This window comes from Prorops nasuta, unplaced genomic scaffold, assembly GCF_024137725.1.
Source record: "Prorops nasuta isolate Cenicafe-Biocafe unplaced genomic scaffold, Cenicafe_Pnas_1.2 PNAS00003, whole genome shotgun sequence".
NCBI lineage: Eukaryota > Metazoa > Arthropoda > Insecta > Hymenoptera > Bethylidae > Prorops > Prorops nasuta.
Genome location: NW_027116800.1, coordinates 11926108 through 11944390, shown reverse-complemented (window position 1 = coordinate 11944390; position 18283 = coordinate 11926108). Strand labels below are relative to the sequence as shown.

Sequence of the window (18283 nt, the reverse complement as noted above, 5' to 3'; positions counted from 1 at the left end):
CTGCTGCAAAGATCCATTTTTATCAAACTGAAAAAAAGATCCTTTGATTCAAGTGAATATTTATTGTGAATAATGTTAACTAAATCTACTGATATGCTTATTGCTTTTAATTAATATCTCACCCAATTAAATGAGAATATTTTTTCATTCACATAATATCTTTTCAGTGCAGAGAAAAATTCAATTTTTTTCCAAAAAAATTCTATGCAATATTATTCTGTTTCACATTAGTATATATAGAGCACTATAAGGAAAATTCGTTAAATTTGGTAAAATCAGCAGAATAAAGTTGATTAACATTACACTACAAAAGCCGAATCTTTTTACACAATGGCAAAAAACAAGCATATATAATACATTTAGTATTATTATATAGCTTATAAAGCTTTTTACATTCATTAGTCTGAAAAAAAGATAATTTTATAGGATTCACTTTATATGGAATTTGAAAACCTGCAGATCTCATCCTCATTGACCCAGTACCTTTTAAACTTGGATGAGACTGTGTGCATATATATATATATAGTATTAAATATATAGACTTAAATCCTATACATTTAATATTAAAACACCATTTTACAAAGCATTTAAGCATGTACATATATGTTCTTTATTGTCTGATAATTATTTCTTTTCTTGACCCTCTTTCCAATTCTCGATCATCAATTCTATCGTATCCGCAAGAATTGCGCTGATGATGCAAACGTAGAGTTGAAAGATTTGTCAAATGGAATATAAGAAAATTTACTGTTCTACGCTGCCAATCACGATATGTAATAGTAACATCCTATTTATTAATATTTTCACCGTTAAAATTAATGTTCACCGAAATTTAAAAAACTTGTGAATAAAAAAATTACCGTGCCTATATTGACATTTTGTCATTATAGAATATCAACAACTAACACTGTTACTACATTTAGGGCAGTAATTATTAAAATGAAATTTTCTCCGCATGTATTATTTCAGCTTTAAATTTAATTTTTGCATTTTGACCAAGTGTTAAATTAATTAACCTATTTACAGTTATAATATTAAAATACGAGTTGAGAGAAAATAACAATAATGTTCGCTTAAAAAGAAGGAAGAAAGCCGTAATGCAGAAGCATGTTTAGAGACTATGGTTTAAAGTGTGATTAAAAAGATCGAAAAGCAGTACAATTGCAAACCGCTTAGAATCCAGAACGCTTTTAAATAGTTTGGTTGAAAGAAAGGAAGCCCGTCCATTGACAGAGATTGCAAAGCAACACGGCAAAACTTGCTTCGAGTCCGCAATAATTCTAATGAACCACGGCATATTATTGCTTGTAAGCAGAAGACACGCTAATGAGGACTGGCAAATAATAGCAACTGCGGAAAGTTGCGCAAAACATTGAATTGCCCGGTCGAAAGATGTACTCGCGCTATATTTATCCTGTGAAAAGCCAACTTCGATCCAGCACAGCGTTATTTAAAAGTTTGCGAGATGTCCGTGAAAGACAAAAATAATCTCACGTTTCATTCTTCCAGCGCGTTCCAGTTTATCGAATTCCTCGTCGCGCATCTTTTCGATAAAGACCACGTCGATGAATTATTGCGCCAACTTTCGACGACTCGTTTTCTTAATTAGTTTTCCTTGTAATACAATAGTGAATGCTTAAAACGGGAGAGAGCTTTATCATGTAAAAATGCGATCATTAAAAGTTGACGTTGTCGTTGACACGATAGAGAGCTCTGCAGTGAGCAGATAAAAACAATAATATATATACACGTATTATATGTGTATATTAGGGTGGCCATAAAAAAAAAATTTTCTGGTGCTTTTATTTTGTTAAGAATGATGAAAAAATAGAAATCGATTTTTTTTAGATTTTTTTGAAGCCGTTAAATGGTGCCGATATCGTTTTTAAAGCTAAAAATCCGATGTTCTTCCACTTTTTCGAGGTTAGATGTAAACCAAAATTCCAATAAGCTTTTAATTTGTCAAAAATTATGAAAAAAAGAGATCCTCGAATTTATAGAATTTTTTGAAGCCGTTAAATTGTGCTAATATTGATTTTAAAATTAAAAATTTAGATTTATTGAAAACGATTTAACGAAATTATAAATTACTATTGTGCTTTGAAAAGTCCTTTAGTTAAATTACAAGAAAATGTAATAAAAAAAACATTAATCCAGCACAATATTAATTTATAATTTTGTTTAATCGTTTTCAATAAATCTAAATTTTTAATTTTAAAAACGATATCGGCACCATCTAACGGCTTCAAAAAAATCTAAAAAATTTGATTCCTCTTTTTTCATCATTCTTAACAAAATAAAAGCACCGGAAAAAATTTTCTTTTTTTATGGCCACCCTAGTGTATATATATATATATATATATATATATATATTATATTGAATGAGTGGTTGACTGAGAGAAACTTTCTGCAAAAGTTTGTCTTTCGGGAAGAGCAGCGCACAGATTGATGAAAGTAAGTGGCGCGTAATGAAACACTGCTCACGCGCTTGACAACAGTGGAAAAGAGAAAACAAGCAGGTTTCACTGCAGAGCTATACCGAAAGAGAGAGAGGGAGAGCGCACCAATACCAATAGAAAGCTCCATTTGCAGGGATTTCAGGTCTGCTCTACTATCATTTAATTCAGTAAATCAAACGGTCGAATCAGACGGTGTTACAAATAGGAACTAATTTGCCGTTTCGCTTTACTTTCATTCTCAATCTCACTCAATCACCACTCCATGTTTTCATTCCTTGCATTATTGATCGACGCGAGAAGTTTTCATCCGAACAACCCTGCAGCCGAGGCTCGACAAAAATATTTATTTTAAAGGTGTGACAGGGTGCAGGTACCTTACGACTTACAAAGGAGAGAGAGAGAGAGGTTATGAAAATTTCCTTATAAACAGTTCACGGACCTTACGTCTATATAGGCTCAATTGTATACAAAGTTCCCAGTGCACCCCCCGATCCTCGTACGCACAAGAAAACACTGTAGGAATTTTTCCAATGGAATAAAAGCACGAGTTTCCTTATACCTCGGCTATATACATGAATCAAGCGAGAAGAAGCATCGGGGAGAGACGAGTGACGTTTGTTATCTAAAATAGAGAGCGAGGAAGGTCCCGTTTTTCGAATAAAGATGAATTTCATAGGACGCGATAAGCGACCTAGAGGGTGGTAGATGTAGATCTGGTGGCAAATTGACCATAGGATAAGATAATAAGATTGGGAGGAGATGAGATTACAATGGAATGGGATATGGGCTTGCGGTAGAAATAGGATGGGGGCAGGTTTTGATGGGTGGTGGTGGTATAGGCACGGTGGAACCCTTGGAACTGGTACAAGTGGTACAGTGCAACTAGAACGTGGCAATGCAGCAGCAGACTGCTGCAGACCAGCAGCAGCAGCAACGACAGCAGCGCAGCTTTCATAGCCGAGTGGTGTTGTTTGCGGAACGTGTTTGTTGTGTGCCGGCGATCGTTAGTGTGTTTGGGCTCGATGATACAATTGTATACAAAGCATGGACTCTGCTCGTTCTCCAATACAACGCTAGCAGAGTCTCTGTGTGCATACACGTACACGCTCATGCTGCAGGATATAGTATATGGTACGCATGCACGCTGCATATGGCTATATATATATATATATATATATACTAGCCCTCTCTCATACTCTGATAGACTGCTACGTACCGCTGATATCTATGTTTGTCCACTCAGGCTGTCCTCTACGCTTTCTGCTGACGGTTACCAAGCACGCCAAAGTGCTAATACCAGTTACAAATTGTCCCTAGGATCGCCTTTAATCATAACCCTTATTATGTTTGCCGTCTAGTATTGATGAATAATAAACAAAAGCACGCATATCCTCGATCTATTTAAAGCGTGCACGATCGTTTCGAAACTTGTGCGAATATAACACCGTGTCTCTCTATCGTATGTATATATGTATGTTCAACTCCGCGACACGAGCGCGCGCGTGGTGCATTGCATGGCCATCCACCATGGGAAACTTTATTTCCATTATATTCGTCGGTTCGTCACCACGCGCGCTCCACTCTGGTATGCCGCTGCAGCGTTTCGGCAGCAAAACTAACAAGTGACAAACGTAGTAATTGCATCAATGCAACTATTGTTTGCCAACATTACTTATTCGTTTAAACAGCTGCGCGAAATTCCTTTTTCTCTCCCATAGTTCCATCGACTAATAAATTCATTTTGACTAATGGTCACGTTACAACTGCAATCGCTGCGTTTGACTGTTTGCGGCTATTGCAACTTCTCACCAATCATCGGAACGTGCCAACTTTGCATTCGTGATTTTCTAACGGAGAATGTGAAAACGCTCTATATCAGTCAAATCATGAAAGTCTTTCTCGTCAAACCTGTCACCGTTTGTCACAGCATTTCCGAGTCCTTCAATGGCTATCAAAAATCACCATTTATAATATTCCAAATCTCGTGCTCGAATGCACTTTGAGGATGGATAAAAAAAACGTTTTATCACTTACCGAGAGACTTTTTCTTCCATCAGGGATATTTCATGGAGAAGCCATTATTGCATCTTCCGAAATAAGAACCATAAAGGGAATGGAAAATAGGGCAAAAAGAAATCGGCTCGCGAGCGAATTAATCTTCGCTATAAAGCAAGATAAGTGATCTCACCGACTATTTCACGTTCCGCAGAAACCAGATGTCTGAAATCGCGAAACTAATTTTAGCTTCTAATGGCTCTGCCAATACCAATTTCTGATGGACTGAATACCGATTTAAAGAATTTAAGGGCCTTCTTCACCTCGGCAGCGTACGCTTTCTTCCTAAAACCGCAGAATATATATATATATATATATACGCCTATACACACTTTACCCTTTCTTTAATTTCCATTTTATACACTCTAGAGTAACGTTAATTATTATTAGGTACTAATTATAAATGAAAATGCGAGAGTAAAGCTGCTCTTTATTGGCAGTGCGCGATAAGAATTCAGGAATAGTGCATGATAAAGTTTTCTTACGCGCGACAAAAGTTTCATGGATAATTTCGACTGAAAAATATTTACACTTGAGTTATATACTCTCAAACGTTTATCAATGATAAATAAAAGATGTTACGATGATTTTTATCAGGGACTTTCATCGTGTGTGAAATACCATTGCAACACTCCGGAGGAGAGCACGAACGAAATATAAGTTTGATATATACTAGCTCTTCTCTCTCTCCAATACCAAAGCGCACAAGTTTTAAAACTTAATCATCAAACCGACAACCGTCTTATCCGCTAATCGACGTAAACTAGTGCTCTGTGTTTCTCTGATCCGAAAACACGTGCATTACGAACTACATGAAACATTGGAAAATATATATACGTTTAAACATTTTTATTGATATAATTCTGTAAATGACTCGTGTATATACATATACTGAGACGCGTTCGATATAAAATTTCATGCGAGAAGAAAACTATAGAGATATCGAATATTAAATAAATACTTAAAACTTGACAACAACTTGGAACGAATAATTAATTGAGCGAGGTACTCGTGTAGTTTACGTTTAAAATGTAAAATAAATGGTGTTTTTATGATATAGGTGTGCCCGCAAGATGTGCTATCGTGCTAAGCGCGAACAATTGGATTCCAAGAGAAGTGAAGATCGTGAACAGACACATATATACACACACGCGTGTACACAAATATGTAATTAAACTGTCAAATATATACTTCTTTCTAGGTTGCTTCCCACCAGTACATCCAAACGTTCAGCTTTAATCTTCGTTCTGAGCACGTCGACGTATACAGCAGACAATATACACACACAATCACAGTCACATTTGCACGTACAACACTCTCACGCATGCACAAAGTTAGTACATCCATAAATTTCGCTAGCAATCGCAGATCTATGTACATGTATTGGAGAACAAGAAGACAGGAAAAAGAATCCAGCGAAAGATATGCAGTCTAAATAAAGCTGCAATCCGATGCAAAATCTTGCAGTGGGTATCGATTAAAAAATTAATGCAAAACGCGCGTAAGATTCGTATAGCATGTAAGGGGAGCTACAAATGAGTGGTATATCTCGCGAGGTGCCATATGCGATAATTAAGAAAGAGCTCGAGACGGCATATTGTACGCGATAAAAGTAGAGATACATATATACATATAGGCTATATAGAGCTACTCCAGTGCATCGCGCGAGTCGAGAGAATTCATTGCTCGAGTTCCCTCTGAATCTGCGCGAAACTCTTGCCTTTGGTTTCGGGTAACAAGTAGAGAATGATCGCGACGGAGATCCACATAACGAGAAAGAAGCTAATGAAGGGTAAGGAGTGGCCATAAGCCCAGGTAATGGCCAGAGCGATGTAAAGCTTGGCGGATACACAAGCGAACAGTCCACCGCACATTCCAAGCAAGCAGCTGCTGAGCGCTTTTACATCCGTCGCGAATATCTCGGACATGATGATAATTTGGAGACTGTTGATGCCGCAGTTGAGGGAGAATACGAGCACCATCGAGGCTATAAACGGCACTAAAGAGTAGCTAGATACGTCCTGCTGTAAATATTCCCGGGCGTAAAAGAACGAGCCAATGGCGAGATTGCAAAGTCCCGCGACAAAGCCGGAAGCCAGTATCAATGGTTTACGACCTAATTTATCGACGACGAAGGTGGTCACTATGGAGGGAACGAGCTGCATCGCGCCCACGAGGATATTGGCGGTGTGATCCGGCAGGGGACTTCCGGTTTCCTTAAATATCAATTGGCCATACGTCATGACCACGAGGTAACCGCCGAAGCTGTACATGACGTTGAAGAGGAGAACGATGACGAAGGCCCGACGATTTTTCTTCAGGCTAAAGATCTGCTTGAATCCTCCTCCTCCTCCACCACCACCCCCGTCGTCGGTGCCCTTTTCATTATCGCTCCTCAAGGAAGCCACGATCGCTTCGAGCTCCTCGCTAACGTCCGGCTTCCCTCGCAGTTTCGTCAGAACTTCCTCCGCCTCTTCTTTCCGTCCTCTCAGCACCAGGTAGTAAGGCGATAGCGGCATGAACCAGAAGCTCGCGACAAAGACCACCGCGAGAGCGAGGAAGCAGGAGGCCATTGCTGCGATCGATAAGTAAGGCCCTGCCACGAAAGCTACCAATATTCCCAGATTGTACATGATGGCCAACAAAGCACCTGCGGCACCTCTCGTCGCGCTCGACGATACTTCCCCCAGGTACATCGGTGAAACGCATATGCAAACTCCTAGGGTCAGTCCTGCCAAAAATCTCGCCACGTAGAGCACCTGCTCGCACGCCAAAAACCCATATACCATTATTCTCTTCTTCCTCTCTATATTGTGTATACTATATAGAGCTAGTTTCAAGGTCATCCAGCCTAAATTCCACCACTCTGATATATATATATCGCAGTGAAAACACTCACCTCGACGCTTTTGGCAAATATCACCATGGACCAACTGACGAGCAGTGGTACCGAGCTAATCAATATCGTGTTCTTTCTACCGATCCTATCAACGGCGAGAATACTGAAGGGTGGTGCCATTAGATGACCCATCGCCAACACCGCCATCAAGCTTGCGACGTCCGAGGCTGTTGCCGGAATTTCCGACTCCGGAGACATCAGTATCACGGCGCTCGGAGAATTCCATCCTATTATGCAACCGATGCACAGTACGAATATGGAGCCTGTAATTATTCGATCGTTATATAATTTTCTCCATCTGTCGATATCCCCCCCTCTGTATTTATAAATATATTTGTGTGGCAGCTCGCGCGTTGGTCAATCCAATGAATCTCTAGTGTTATAGATATATATAGAGAGAGTTGCGTGAAGAGAAAAAGCAGAAAGGGGGGGATTAAGGCGAAGAAAGTGTCCGAAGCGTGGAAAAAGCACGAAGCCGTTTTCTGCCACTTGACAGAGGAGCGAGATTAAAAAAAGATGCTTACAGCAAGATATCGTGAGATACTCCCATGTTTTTCGTCCTTCCGGGGACATATATTTTCCTTTCTCCGAGTCTGTCATTTTCATTTGGATCTCATACACGGGCAAGCTCACTCTCGGCTCCGGCTATAAACTGACAGAAATCCACCTTCTTCCCTCTTCGGCCGTCGGCCTCTTCTTTGCCAGTTTGCCACGCGCGCACCACGTACGCTTGGCCCCCGACTTAACAAATATTCCCTATTTTCTGCCCCTCTCACGGTTCACCTACCACTCCGACTGACTGAAGCACCAGCGGAGATAACGCAGTCTTGCAATACGTTTAAATATCGTCGCTTTATCGTTAAATTTATTGTTTTCCTTTATCAGATTTCTACGCTTCCATATCTGCTGTACTTAAATAACATGCTGATTCTATGCGCGACCTTCGAGTCTCATAATTCCAACTCTCCTTCATATTCAACAATTGAATCCCGCTGGAAACCGAGAATTCATTGTCAGTCCCTTCGTCAAAGTGAATCCTCGTCGCTCGCTTTGTAGTTTATGTATGTGTGTGTGTGTGTGTGCACGAACGTATTATTTTGCCTTTACCGTACATGCATATATATATATAGCTGTCGCAAAAGTCTCTTATACCGGGAGAGGGGATGTGTGTGTGTGTGTGTGTGTTACAACCAACCGCGCCGAGGAAGAATAAGAAGCACGAAAAATTATTACGAGGACAGTAATAAAACTGTCTTCTTCAATCGAGTCAATATTATCACAGTGACGTCGAGATAACTTTGGATCTCTCGATCTCGTCTTATATTACGCTCCGTACGAACTCAATTAGAACAATCTTTGAAACTATATATACTATTATGTATATAAACAGGTACGCGCGTTATTCTCATATCATTCGTTTGCTCGAAGAATTTATAAAATTCATGAAAGAAGAATCAGTGCAGGATTTTGGATGAAATGAGCAACAGTCCTCTTTACCGAAAGCTCTTCCGGGTCAAAAGAAAGATGTAAGAACAGATGAAAAGAGCTCATTTCGCCTTCGTTAATTCATGCTGTTGACAGAATGAAGATGTCACGTGGCTGTATCTAGCGTAGCCCTTTCTTTTATGCCATGCCATTCCATGGCCACGATTATGCTGTTTGTCCGTATCACGAGAGACGAGTGCAGCATAGCATCGTCGCCGCTCCTATAACAACTATTTGTCATTTGCAGCCTTTGTCGCCCGGAACCACCGAGCATCGTCACAATAGTTGTCGAAGCTAATAAAAAGATTCAGCGCTAAAAGACGAATAGAAGCGCCAGTCTATTTTCTACACAATAAATAAAAATCTTTCGAAAAGTATCTTTTATAATGTAAATATCGGTAGAGTGTGTGTCTGCATGGTGAAGAAAATCTAACGAGTCCATTTCTGACAAAATATTCACTGCAAATATTAATGGCCCGAGTTTCAGTTGAAAACGTAATACGCTGGGGTTAAAGGCAAAATTTAAAGTCAACGAGTCCTTTAGTCTGTTTTATGCATTTTTCCTTTTATCGAAAAGCGCTCATGTCCATGCCAGCATCGATTAATGCGTCTTTGACTTGGTTTAAAAGTTCTTTTCAGCCTGTTCGCGTAACTCCGCACTCTGTATACATATACCAGCTTTCTTTTTGTTTATTCTCTCCTGACAAATGTTAGGTAAATTGTGCATCTATACCTATATACATATATATATATATATATATATATATATATATATACGAAACTCTCCCATTCAATCATAAATGGGTTTATCGAATTGAATTCTGATTCTCCATAGCGATATCGCATAAAACGAGCTAGAATACTTATTCCCAAGCAAATACCATAGTTGCGGTTACTTACGACGAGCAGCTTTAATCAGAATTCCTAAATGGAATTTATCCCTGGCAATTTATCGGTTCTTTAGAAAGCTGTTGTGCAGTAGCATTCTGTGCATTATGAGGATTCGCTCCGCCAATTAGAAAGCAATACCGGTTCAATTCCCAGTAGTATCTACCAATACCGATCTATCGGGAGCTTCAACAATTTTCACTAATCCGCTTAATATGCCTGCTTCCGAATGGGATATACATGCATTAAACTGACGAGAATTAAATTATTTCTCCAATGTCCTTGTGACTCTCTGTCGAACCTATAGGGGAAGGTAGCCCAAAGCGGGCCACTTAAGCTTTGTAGATCAAGAAAACTGCGTTTTTAATTGATAATCAAACATTCTCGGTGTCATTAGTCAGGGTAATTATCTGACTATAAAGTAATAAAACAATGAACAACATTTAATTTCATAATTTTTGTTTATGCGAAGAATAAAAAAAAGTGTTTTTGACCCGCTTTGCCCCATAAGTAAGCCTAAAGCGGGTCAGTCTTTTGGGCAAAGCGGATTACCGCTATAATAAACCATACAAATGTTATTAGATACATAAAAAAAAACTTTTTTGAATATTTGACTTTATGTTATAATTATTTTATCAAATTTTAAGTTAATGGAATATTAACATTAACATGAAGTATATTATTGAACGAAGTTTCTAAGTTTAATTTCATTCTTGGCAAAAATTACAAAAATAAGATCCTCGACCAGAGTAATCTGCAACGCATATTTCAACAATTCAATTTCTTCAGCGTCATTGAATACCCTATGAAATCTATCGAGCTTTTTTTCACAAGTTCCCTTTTTTGATATATCTTTGTAAAGTGGAGTACCCATAGAGCACCTAGTAGCTTTAAGACAACTTTTAGGTGTCTTTTAGTCAATTGGATGACTAAAAGAAGTCTATAAGACAAAGTTTAGTCAAGTGTGCTGTATGGGTAATTTATATTATATTTTCTTGAGGCGGTTCTAATAGAGCTTTCTTACTTTCGTCCATTGCCTTTTGCATTATGTCTTGACTCCAAGACGCCTGATTTGTTTTTTCCTTTGGTATTTATTCACCATCTGTAAATTATTCAACAAAAGCTATCAATTTACTTGACCCGCTTTGCCCGGCCCGCTTTGCCCGAGAGTACACTTTTTAGTTAAATAATTATAACTTTTAAGAAAATTATCCAAAACAATATTTTCGCATATTATTTTAAAGCTAAATAACGTTGGTTCGAAATAGTATCAAGAATAAAGAAATAATTATAATACTTTTTAAATGATCTAGAAAAAACTAACCTATAAAATTTTTATCGGCGTCAACAAAACTGATTTAATTGCCAGGACTTTTATAGAATACGTCTCTGCCAACGAAATGCTACTAATTTACATTCATAACTGTTGTATCAATATCACCAAATCAAAATATTAACACTTATTGTTTACATAAAAGTGTAAGGACAGTGACCCGCTTTAGGCGGGGTACCCGCTTTGCCCGGGCTTCCCCTATATACTCTACTGCGTAGATCTATCACGCACACTGTAGCAAGATTCCAAATGTTGCCGTACGATGACGGCGAATCATCGCACACTGCACACGCACTCGACGTGCAGTCATCTTCTTGCCCAGCGTCGAGTTATTCGCGCCTCCAGAGAAACGATCGTTTCGCAAAGTGCATACAATGTGCTGATGTATGTGCGTGGTGTAGGTGGGGGGGTTCGATGGAGTGAGACAGAGAGAGAGAGAGAGAGAGAGAGAGAGAACGTGTGTCTTGGATGAATTTGCATAAACATATAGTAAAAGAGGACGCGCGCGAGGGTGGAAAAGCTGTGAAATTCAATTGAAGCGAAGCGCTTGTGTTAGCGACGCCGGGCGATATTGATTAAAGATAAGTCAACGGGGTATCCGCTGTTAACAGAATTGAAGCTGAGCAAGAAATAAATAAGGCGAATGTGTTGGTTTGCACGTTCACGCAGGGAGGTTTGCGGAACGGATGGGTTGAGATATCGGTGGTGGATGTTGGATGTTTCTATGAAAATCAAGCCATACATAGCGTGCTTAGAAACCATAAGAAATGATGATAGTGGCGGGCCGGCGGCACGGCGCGGCGACTAGCGGAACTAGCCCACGTGAAATTCACGTACATATATATATATGTACGAGCAAATGTGTTGGTAATGTATGGATGCGCTCCCCCGCGCGATGTGTATGCGCTAAGCGGATATTTATGCTTTCCATAGCGTGAGCACAATGTATAGTTGAGCAGTACCTGGCTGAGCTGGTTGGTTGGTTGGTTGGCCGTTTGCCGCTTGCCGTTTGCCGCGTTGGCCTCAAATCTCAAACCACCGAGTCCCGCCCGGTCAGCACTCTCCGCGAACCTATAGCTTCCAATAATACAGCCCCGCGCTACGCTAAATCTACTGTTTTACGTGTAATTCAGCAGATTACCATCGGATTGAGTAATTCAACTCTAATCGTAGATAGCGAAATCCTTTCGTCCCGCTTGCCGGTTAGGTATAATTCATTGCTATACGGCGCCGCGGCCCGAATATATACACCGATGCGATTGCATACAAGTGCTACATCCTACAAAAACCGATCCTCCAATCATACGCGATTGCATGAATATTTAAAAAGAGGCTGCTTAAAACGCTGCTGCTGCACCTCCTATTCGTTCCATCCGCGGGCTATTTCGCTGCATGGCAAATTTGCAAATCCATTGCCAATGAGGACCCGTGATAAATTAACCGCGAGAAAAGGAATTCCGGTATTTGCAAATATTTCATCGTGTGGTTCGATCCCTGATCGTTCTTGTTAGTCGAATTTCCAAATGCAGACGAGAATTTAGTATAGCAGCAGGGAGTCAGATAAATTCGATTAACCGGCAAGTTTCGTTAACAACTAACGTTAAACTAACGCAATTACCACTAATTCCAATTTGTCACCAAGAAGCTTGCAAGTGCACAACTCGTCTTGAAGAAGAATACAGGAGAGCTGAACAAACTGGGTCAACTAACAGGGTAGACTGAAGTCTCGTACATTTGAATAAGTAGTGATTTGAATAGCGGATAAATTATAGCGGTAATTATAAACCGAGGGTGTAACGGAGTATCTAATTTTCTCTATATAGCAGTAATTTAATCATTTGGACACAAAGCGAAGCTAAAAGCTTAATAAACTTGCATAGTTCGCGCTTAATGAGGTCAAGGTCCTCTTCTTACCCCACTCGTTCCTTAATTTATCGCCTGTTAAAAAGTGTAAATGCATAATGCGTCCCATTCACTGTAAATTTATATAACAAAAAAAACAAACAAACCCATCTGCAAATTGATTCTCCCTTAACGGCTATTGAAGGATGCATTATTGCAACGCTTAACTTTCTTTCCAGAAAATCTTGACATTGTCAAGACGTCTACAACGACTTCGTGCCTTAAATAAATGTGTATTGGCCTATTTTATTAATTCTTCGTTCCTTTGCGTTGTTTTACACTGATATAGCGGATGCACTGGTCCTCTTCTGGTGCACATCCGTAAGAAGCTAACAAACGGATGATAATACCACCACCTTGAAGATTTACCGACCATAACATTCTGTTAAAAGGGGAGGGGGAGGGGGCGGAATGGTACAGTACCGACGAAAGGTCATAATAACCTACATTACCTACAGTCGGTAAATAACGTTGTTTGGACTTTCAGCAGCCAATAACACCCTAACCTAACCCAAACATCGTAGATTTCAACTAACCTCAGTCAAGTACGCTCCTCTTCCAAAATCCCTTTGGTAAACAGCTATTTTGTGGTACAATAAGGGTTTCTTATCGTTAAAACATTACACTTGGAGCATTCATACGGACGGGGCCTCTCGTGTGAAACGTTAGAAAACTCATATCTCTATCTATCTAGTCTTATATAACTGTAATGCAGGAAATTTCATGTAAACTGTCAAAATAATACAATCTATTATAAACGATGCGTTGATTTATTATTTCAAGTCTTAACTTTTGAGTGCATCCGAAAACTCGTGCTTCAATTGCGAGCCAATCTTTGTATCAAGTGCTTCCAACTGTGCTGTACGATTAAAAGAGAAATTCATACGACGAATGGGAGATGATTGGATGATCAAGTCCCAATGCTACGCCGGTAGATAGTTCCTACGCGACCGTTTTCTCACCGTGAACGTTCTGCGTCTACCGGTTCGTTTTTAACTCCACATGGACAGCTGCGGATAAATCTGATGATTTGGTTGGAGTGTAGTGCCGCTGAACAAGCCATAAGAAGACGCGATGTGATGAAAAGAAAATTGTAATATATTTGGTTACATTGGCAAACAATAGATTATTATTAATTAGATATTAATATTTAAATTAACGAATTAATGGTAGTAGTTTGATGCATGCGAAGCAATGTGGTTGATAAAAACTTGTTTGTGTTTATCTTTAATAAAACTATCGACCGGCTCGATTTTAACAAAACCGCCACAATCGGCTTTGATCGTGGCATTCGAGGATATCTACGATTTTTCGCTTCTCGCAAACACTCTATCGGATCAAGGCATAGATTCCACTCTTTTGATACCATCGAAATATTCTAAAGAGGTTTATCAGAATCTGGTGGACGTAGAGGTGATTGAATTGAACTGCAGCATTGACAAACCTTTATCTCTTAATTGGAAAGCGTTGCAAGCCTGCGAGTCGTTGCTCCAAAGCAATGAATTGTTCAAGAGAGTGGACGAATTAAAGCCCACCTTCACTATATTCCCCGCGTTAAGGTAAAATCTTAATTATCGTCGTAAGAAAATATGGACACAATTTTGCATTATGCCGATGAGAGATTTCTTCTTTCAGGCACGACGCTTGTCTTCTACCATGGGCCAAATCTTTTGATTCTCTACCGGTTATTTATATCCGGAACAAGGACGAGGAGCTTTACGTATTTCACAATACTGGATTGGCTTTACCCATCCACCACGGTGGATTTTGGTCCGGACTCTCCGCAGGACTTGGCTGGAGGTCGACGTGTTCCTCTGCCAAAAACGACTACGTTCTTCCTGCCCAGGAATTAGTGAAAAAACACACAGTATTCCCTGTCCAAGTTGATGATTTATACCGAGACGTAAGATTGGTCCTCTGGGGCTCCGATAATATTATACGTTCGGATTTCGCTCAGCTCTCTCAGCTACTCGTCCAAGTAAATATAATGTATATATACTTACCTGTCAAAATGTCACAAAGCAAATATTCCTGACGTTGCGATTTAAGTAGAAACAAAATGAGTTTATATTTTATCGCAAGATTGTACAGAGCGTTGTAACGAAACAGTGATAGAAATTAATCCGATTGGGTCATTGGCAGGTTGGATGTCATCACTGCAGAGGAGCCCAGCCACTCGATGGAAGTCTTCACAAACCCGTAATAGAGTTCAGGTCGGGTACGGTTGCTGTTTTATTGGACCAAGTGTACGAATCGCTCGTACGCGAAATAGCTGAGGGATTATCGCAGGGCAGGCAAGGCCAAGCGGTAATTTGGAAAAGTAAAATAAAGAATGAGGAGGGAGGTGAGCTGCCTGAAAATTTGTTCATCCGTGAAGACATTGACAGACAAGACTTAATAGGTAAGAGAATTTATTTCACGAAAAGGACAAAATCTCTTTCCAAATGCGATTCTATGCAGTTTCCAAAATCGACACGCTCCTCTCTTAGCGTCGATAATGCTGCGTTAAACCTAACGGTCGCTACAGGTCCGGAAGATGTCGCTAGTAGTAAGTTTCAGAGCTGTCGTAAGGATTTTTATAGGCTATGTTACGAGAGCCAATTTGAGATTCTGATTGTTCTATATTTCTACATGGATTGTGTTATAAAGAGAGAGAGAGAGAGAGAGAGAGAGTTTAGCATCGAATACCAAGAGAAGAGAATAACTCAGGGACTATACGTTACGTTAATAATTCGTGTTTCAGGATATAGTCGTACGAGAGTGGTGCTGAGTCATTGTGGGGATTCGGAGCTTTTGGAAGCGGCCTTTCATGGGACACCAGTTATTTGCTTGGCGAGGGACGCACGCGAGTCCGAGAATGGTTTACGCGTGGAGGAATTACGGATTGGTCAGAGATTGGAGGGTGGAAGGTCCATCTCGAGCGAGGAGATGGTCCAGTGGATCAAGAGGATCGAGGAGAATGCGGAGTATCGCGAGAAGGCGAGGCGCGTATCAGTGGCCATTCGCGATAGCCAGAATCCTGCCTCGGACAGATTGATATATTGGCTTGGTCGTTTGGCGAGGACGAAGGGCGAGGAGGTCGATTTGCTGGCGGGCAGGAAGGCCTCGGCGGCTGTAACCTTGCGCGAAGACACGGACTTTGCGAAAGCTCTCGTTTATGGCTTCGCATTGGGATTAGCATCCACCGTGGCCTGCTTCCTTCTGCGAAACGTCTTCCTCTCCTTTGGTAGATGCGTCGGTGATAACAGTGACAGCAGCGGCAGGTCGCGCAAGCTAAAGGGAAGATACGAGAGTTGAGGAAAACATCGCTCCGCCGTACACGGAAAGATCCGCTCAGTTTTTCTTACTCATTACACCGACAATGTCTTAGCATATGTATTTATAATATAAATCCACATATATAGGTTACCATGATCATACATATACAAGTGTTTACGAGTTACATTACGGCGAGACTTGATGATTATGCTTACGAGAATACTCGATTGTAATTGCTGTGACAAAAGCTAGGATTACAGTACGATATATATTATTATGAGGAAAATAAATTACAATTTGTCAATACTGCATTCTGCATATATATGATTGCGCAGCGGTTCTTCGTGCTCGTCGATGCATGCGCAATTTTATTAATTCTATCGCCAATGGCAACGAATTTACCTAGTAAATTCGTCGCGAATAATAATACAGAGTGCGACGAAATCTACGATCCAAGTACACGCGCACAGGCAGCTCCAAAGTGCGCCCGTTTCATCCCTATTACGTATCGAGCCTCCCCCCCCCCCCCCCCTCCATGACGGTTTGGCGAAGCTGCAGACTGCGTCGAAAGTCGTTCGCGAGGAACCTGCTTCCGCACTTCATTCTCATCGCTCACACACACCTCTCTCATACAAGAAAAATCAAGTTGAACGATATAAACCATAAATATTTACGTATATACAATACGATAATCTTTAGCGTAAAAGATAAAATATATTTACATTCATTGGCAGAATTCTTCCCAATCTAAGCGATTCGAGGCAAGAAATTAGAAGAGAAATTCTTTGTCGAATTTGAGAAACATTTATGTAATGGCGCGCGCCTTCGCTCGCTCTACTTAATAATAGATCGAGTTAATGCTGTCGACAGAGTTTCGGCAGTTTTTTCACAGTCTCTCTCTCTCGTAAGCGAAACATATCTGTAAGAATCAGTCCTTTATCTAGGATTCACTACGAGCAAAGGGTGAAACGATATCTATAAATTCTGATATATTATGTATTACGATACTGTAAAAACACGATTATTGACGTAATGCTTGATCGATACGGGGACAAGATCTGCGGTCTATGCATGCGATTAAGCGACTGCTGCATTTCGCGTCTCTGTAATATATATATATATATATATATAGAAAAGAGCTGATCGCTTTGCCATCAGGATTTCTCTATATATCTGCGACTTTTTAGCGCGTAGAATATGCGAGAAATTAAAAACTAGATGAGGATATCGTGGTACCTGAGAGTAGTCGGACCATTGTAGAAAAATGAGAAAAGGCTGGTAGAAATTTGGTCAGTTATCGATATTAGCGCGACGTTAATTTGTCTCGTGGCCGAAATATACGTTGCTTTGCTCCGACGGTCTCTCAGGCAGTGGAAATAAGATGTTTGATGAAACTTATGTATGACGATGTTGTAGCCTCTCATGGCGAAAGATCCTCGACTCTGCTCGTCCCGGCGATTAATTCGGAAGAAAAGTCATGCAGGGAGAAGACGACGGTGCGTGACGATCGACGCGAGTCTCGTTGATGAGAAGAGAACGACGCGTGCCAATAATGGCAATTGGCATTTGGCGCGAAGCGAAAGCGTCTCGCGAGAGTCGCGCCAGTAGCGCCTAGAGAGCAGGTCGACCAGTTTAATCGGGCTTTAATTGCAGACGTGCTCCTCGCGCGTCTGACGACACAGCTGGCATTTCACGCTGCAGCACCAGACAAAGTCGCATTTGCATTTCTCGGTGACGTTCCGTATTCTTGTTTGATAGCCTCGTCCACAGCATAGCAAACGGCAGCCGTCCAGTCCAAAGGACGTACGATTGCAGAGCCTTCCTCTGGTGCCAGGGATACCGAGCCTGTGGAAATCCAGACATTTTAATCCCCCGAGCTGTCATAAGAACATTGCGCACTCGCATCATTAACAAAATATTATCAAGGACATTTTTTCATCAATTATAGCAAAAGACTCTGCGAATGGTATTCTTTATATTCTTCGTTACATCAACATTCACTGA

General features: G+C 40.4%; 3 protein-coding genes across 3 annotated transcripts in view; 1 reads left to right on the top strand and 2 right to left on the bottom strand.

Moving 5' to 3' along the window:
* Positions 1-4937: 4937 nt before the first annotated feature.
* LOC136784863 (facilitated trehalose transporter Tret1-like) lies at positions 4938-8193 on the bottom strand. Its single transcript, XM_066745780.1, has 3 exons — positions 7938-8193; positions 7414-7676; positions 4938-7273 (listed from the first exon to the last, which is right to left on the bottom strand). The coding sequence occupies exons 1-3, from the start codon at positions 8017-8019 to the stop codon at positions 6194-6196; spliced, it is 1425 nt and encodes a 474-aa protein (XP_066601877.1). The 5' UTR covers positions 8020-8193; the 3' UTR covers positions 4938-6193.
* A 5269-nt stretch (positions 8194-13462) lies between these two features.
* On the top strand, positions 13463-16585 carry LOC136785964 (2-hydroxyacylsphingosine 1-beta-galactosyltransferase-like). The gene is made up of 4 exons (XM_066747355.1): positions 13463-14580; positions 14657-14999; positions 15164-15422; positions 15765-16585. Exons 1-4 carry the CDS (start codon positions 14216-14218, stop codon positions 16316-16318), a joined length of 1521 nt encoding a protein of 506 aa, XP_066603452.1. The 5' UTR covers positions 13463-14215; the 3' UTR covers positions 16319-16585.
* Positions 16586-16723: 138 nt separating this feature from the next.
* LOC136785965 (protein Wnt-4-like) overlaps positions 16724-18283 on the bottom strand; it is a 29968-nt gene continuing 28408 nt past the window's right edge. The window contains exon 7 of the mRNA XM_066747356.1: positions 16724-18124. Coding sequence (XP_066603453.1) covers positions 17923-18124 — 202 coding nt within the window. The 3' untranslated portion in view covers positions 16724-17922. The remainder of the gene's footprint in view (positions 18125-18283) is intronic.